The sequence below is a fragment of the Vigna umbellata genome, chromosome 5 (genome assembly GCF_029865625.1).
Source record: "Vigna umbellata cultivar VRB3 chromosome 5, Vumbellata_1.0, whole genome shotgun sequence".
Taxonomy (NCBI): domain Eukaryota; kingdom Viridiplantae; phylum Streptophyta; class Magnoliopsida; order Fabales; family Fabaceae; genus Vigna; species Vigna umbellata.
In genome coordinates, this window is record NC_142169.1 from 21,608,008 (window position 1) to 21,613,128 (window position 5,121).

At 41.8% G+C, this 5,121-nt stretch overlaps 1 protein-coding gene across 1 annotated transcript; it reads left to right on the forward strand.

Annotated features, from left to right (window-relative positions):
• Positions 1-271: 271 nt before the first annotated feature.
• Positions 272-4,783, forward strand: LOC148197920 (uncharacterized). The gene is made up of 2 exons (XM_088114836.1): positions 272-810; positions 4,316-4,783. Exons 1-2 carry the CDS (start codon positions 394-396, stop codon positions 4,424-4,426), a joined length of 528 nt encoding a protein of 175 aa, XP_087970962.1. The 5' UTR covers positions 272-393; the 3' UTR covers positions 4,427-4,783.
• Positions 4,784-5,121: the final 338 nt, after the last annotated feature.

Here is a 5,121-nt window from a genome sequence, read left to right on the forward strand (position 1 = left end):
CGTGGGATGTTTAACTGTTGAACTGAGATTAAGTCAGTTAATTACGTTGTTGATTGAAATTAGATATAGGGTTCAGAATTTGTCAAAAGTAAATATTTGAATTGGGGGGAAAACTTAGTTTTACTGGAAGCATTGTAGTGGAAACCTTTGACAGGAAGCATTGTATCTTGGTTGTCCTTGCGGTGGTGGTTGCGGTGGTGGTAAGGACCAGTATTTTAAAAGAAGAAAGTGGTGGGGGAAAGGGAGGCACGTTCCTGGAAGAAAAAAAAGAGGGGAGCACGTGGTGAGTGGAAAAAGGAGGGGCGGCTGCACTTTTCTGGAAGTGGGGAAGTGGGCGGCTGCACTTGGAGAAAGTGGAGGGGCTCCCTGTCTGCAGAGTGGTGCAGCTGGTGGATGGTGGGTCTTCCCACTTTGAAGTGCTTCAACCACCAAGAGACATCATCATCTCCATTATCAGTGGGCACAGCACTAAGAAAGGAAAGGGAAAGCTGGGGAGTGCACGGGTTATACTTCTTAAGGGGAAGAGCGGGTAGGTTCAAGGATTTTGGGGAGGATTTTTACGGATTGGAAGAGTTGCTGCAAAACAGTGAGAGGGTGAAGATCGGAGCTCTTGAAGGACAAGGAGGCCTCGGATTTGTAAGCCTTGGGAAGATTGATTCAAGAAGAGTGTTGGTGCTGCATCTTGAGGAATTAGAGAGCTTGCTGCAAAATCTGAAAAGGGAGAGCCGGCACTGTAGCGGAGGACTGGAACGGCAGAGGAGGAACACAGTGCAAAGATTGGTTCAAGTTTTGCAAGGAGGTCTTCAAGAGGTAAGGGGAGCTAGATCTTTTCTCTGGATTGTATGAACCATGTATGTGTGTACTGAGATCTATAATATAGTGTTGTTGATGAACAACTTTCGTATGAATCTGTATGCCTGGTAGTACAATTGTGTTGTTGAAGAAAATCTGGGTAGAAGGGGATGAAAATTGGGATTTTTCTGGGTTTCTGGAAAAACCTGCGAAATCTGCAGAATTCTGCAGATTCGCGCGTGCGTTCAAATTGTTGGAGTGAAAATGGGACGTTCGTCCCACTGTAAAGAGCGTTCGGTTTTGTGTTCAGCGTTAGCGTTCGTCCTTCAATCCTAGTACAGCGTTCGTCCTTCAATCTGAGAATAGCGTACGGTCTTTTTGAAATAGATATATTAACGTTCGGTTACGCGATTCTGCAGAATTTCTGCAGAACGCGCGTTCGTCCAATTTTGGTGAGTCAAAATTGGACGTTCGTCCCAACAGTGCTCGACCAAATAGTGGTCAGCCAACTTCAGAACGTTCGTCCAATTCTGGTGAAATTGGACGTTCGTCCAAAATACTCAGTGGTCGTGCGTTCGGTTTTGAACGAACGTCCGTGTTCGTCCGTCAAGTCAGTAATATGAGACGCTCGTCCAAATCGTATAGTGAATTAATGAGCGTTCGACCTTAACTTGATCTTTAACATCCGAACGTCCATAGGTTGTAAATAGCGTTCGGTCGTACTATGGTTAACGAACGTTCGTTCTTTGAGGATGTTTGATCTTTAAGTGCTCGTCCAAGCAGTGACGAATTCAGTATGGCACACAAGGGTTTAGCGTTCGGCCTAAGTGATTGATCTTAGCGTTCGGCCTAAGTGATTGTTCATAGCGTTCGGCTAACTAGTTGAGCGTTCGGCCTTGGTATTGTGGTAATTATGAGCCTTCGGCTTTGAGCTAGTATTCTTAAGTTTCAATCGTTGAGCGTTCGTCCAAACGATAGTCAATTAGATATGACGTTCGGTTTCGGCGTTCAGCTTTTGGGTATAACGAGCGTCCGGTTTTGGAGTATAAGTGAGCGTTCGTCCAAACGATAGTCAATTAGATATGACGTTCGGTTTCGGCGTTCAGCTTTTGGGTATAACGAGCGTCCGGTTTTGGAGTATAAGTGAGCGTTCGGTTTTGGAGTATAAGTGAGCGTTCGGTTTTGGAGTATAAGTGAGCGTTCGGTTTTGGAGTATAAGTGAGCGTTCGGTTTTTGGATATCAGTGAGCGTTCGGTTATAAGTGTTCGGTGTGGATCTTGTACGTTCGTCCATGGTTTTAGGAGCGTTCGTCCTTGGTTTTAGGAGCGTTCGTCCTTGATATTGTGGGCGTTCGTCCTTGGTTCTGTGAGCGTTCGTCCTTGGAGTTCGGGAGCGTTCGGCCTTTGATGAGGATTGATTACAGAACGTTCGTTCAGACAGCATCAGAGTTGGAAATAGCGTTCGGCAATAATGCATGAATCCGTGGGAGTACTTTGAAGCAATTATTGAGAATTGTTGGTTATTTCCTTGATCCAATATTGGTTTAGTTATACATATTATTGAGAATATGTATGACTTCGTGATTGAGCACGTTTATTTTGTTGGTTTAGTTATACATATTATTGAGAATATGTATGACTTCGTGATTGAGCACGTTTATTCTATTGGTTTAGTTATACATATTATTGAGAATATGTATGACTTCGTGATTGAGCACGTTTATTCTGTTGGTTTAGTTATACATATCATTGAGAATATGTATGACTTCATGATTGAGCACGTTTATTCTGTTGGAGGTGGTACATACACTATGTTATTTACTTGTAACTTCGTCGGTCTTTTTAGCATTTTTGCTAGTCTCACGCGTGAGACGGAGATTCGAGTGTCACCTTCTTCTGCGCGAGGAGGTGAATGTCTCGCCCAATGACTTCGGCTCGTGTTGAGTATAGTGCATCGTTACGCGTAGTATCGATGTTTTTACTCGTTAGTCCTTGAGGAGTCGGGGAGATAGGTCTGAAGTCGCGATGGATGACGGCTCGGGTCGCCTGTTATTGAGAGCAGGTTATGACGACGAATTACAAGTAAACGACATCAGTTTATGAAAGACTAGTCTGCAGAGTCATGTGAGTCGATTTATCATGGGAATTGTTATAGTATATGTAGTGGGTTTATAATGTGATAATTCTGGTTATTCATCTTGCATGTTGTGGCTGTGGTTTCTAACCGTGATGGTCGTACGGATACGGGAGAGATGGTAGTGCAGATAAAGTTGGATTTGGAATACTTCGAGAGAGAGACGGGGAGTAAAACTTGTTGGGTCTATAGGTAGTAACGAGCGCTCTTACTAGTGATGTTCGGTCTTGGTGTTATTTATTTTTAGGTAGCGAACGTTATTAGGTAACAGTTGATCTTGATGTTAGTGGATCTGAGGTAGCTAGCGTCCGATCTTAATTTGGTAACCTGAGGTTTAGTTTGATTACGTTCGGTCAGTACTGAGGTGTTCAGCAGAGTACTCTAGGCGTTTAAACCAGACTCAAGTGTTCTTTATTATAGTGTTTTGTCTCGTAGTGATGGTTCTTAGGGAATGATCTTTATTGGTGATGTTGCTCTGAGGTTGTAATCATTTACGGGGAGTGACCGGCCTTGATATTCGTTGAGGTAACGATCGATTAAGAAGTAGTGATTAGTCGTGATGATGCATGATTCAGGAAGTGATCATTCTCAGGTAGTGTTAGGGGCGGATGATGCTTGTTTCAGATAAGGATTGTTAACAATTAGCGGTTGTACATAGGGAACATCCGGTCTCGATGAGGTTACCCTCAGATAGTGTTAAATCCAGTAAAGTGATCAATTAAGTGTTCGCCCGAATGGTACTTAATCTGTGGTGCGCGAGATTTGATCTTTGAGCAATCGTTCGAATAGTGTTTGAAATAATAGTAATTGTTCTAGTAGAGTACACTGTCTTAACGTGAAGTCTAAGTACTTGATCTTAATCAGCGTTTGATCTTTTGGTATTCGACCTAATGGTATTCGGTATAATAGCGGTTGATGTTTAGTTTCGAGCTTAAGTAATCAATCTTAATGTTCGTGTAAACAGTATCCGATGTAATATAAGTTCGTTGTTTTATCGTTTGATTCAGTAATGATATGATATCTGGGTATGTATTGAGGTTGAGGGTACTGTAGTAGGATGTCTTGATCTGTGGTTGATTGTGGACATATTGAGGGGACTAAGAATGAAATTACAAGTGGGGCACTTTCCGTTGATTTGCTCATCAACGTATCGTCCGGATGAAAGTTTATTGTGTACTGGGTTGATTATTAGGTACTATGGAATGAGTGTCCAACAGGAATTGTGGTACGTTGGTTTGAGGATGTCTGACTTAATTATTATATGATATTTGTATCGAAATAACTATGCAAGTTTTATAAATGATGTGTTTCAGGTTAGCTCACCCTTACTTTGCTTGTTTGTGCATGTGAATGCGATGATCGTATAATGTGTGATGTTATACGGGAGCAGTTGAAGGATTGTCACGTGATCCTGTGCAAATGGAGGAAGAGATGGAAGATCGAATTAGAAGGATTCAATGTTATCTTTGCAGTTACGTCTGAGCTTAAAACTGATGTATAGATTTTAGTTGATGTTCGGGATGTTATGTATTATTACAACATTTAAGTTTTGAAAATAATTTTTTAAATTTTGGGTGAATTTTTGGGATGTTACAAGGTTTCTTTTAGGAATTAACTTTATTAATTAAATTTGAAATCCTAATTGAATAATTAGGATGAAAACCCCCCTCTGCCTTCTCTAATGGAGTTCTGCACACTTCCAATTAGGGTTCTTTCTCTCACTATCTTGCGGATTTTGATTGGTTGCGATTTTCCAATTCTCGTTTTTGGTGTGCTAAACTGTGAGCATTATTTTTGAATTGGGGGATTTTCATGTTTCGGTTGGGTTGGGTGTGCGGATGCATTATGCTACGTGTTTTGCAGATGGATTGTGTGGAATTTCGAAATGGTTGAGAGTTTCAGTTGTTCTATTGTAAATGGTGGAGTTTTTTTTTTCTGTTTGGGTGATTTTTCTTATGTGTATGCTTTCTTTATTAACTGCTGCAGGGGTTTCGGGATGTGTATCTGCAACTGAATCAAGAAGAATGTCATTTTTTTGGTCTGTGATTGTGTTGTAGATGGTGGGTGACGCCGATGGAGCAACAATGGGGGAGGAAGCAGAGGGGGAGGGAGGAGAAGATCTGGTTCTAGTCAAAACATCAGCACGTGGCCTTTCAAATCACCACGTAGGCTACCTGGATAAAACACATCAAACAC

Bases quoted from the DNA above. Each gene is read 5' to 3' on its own strand.
- LOC148197920 (XM_088114836.1), top strand. From the start codon at position 394: ATGGTGGGTCTTCCCACTTTGAAGTGCTTCAACCACCAAGAGACATCA. The intron at 811-4,315 runs GTAAGGGGAGCT...ATACGGGAGCAG, and splicing joins TGCAAGGAGGTCTTCAAGAG to TTGAAGGATTGTCACGTGAT.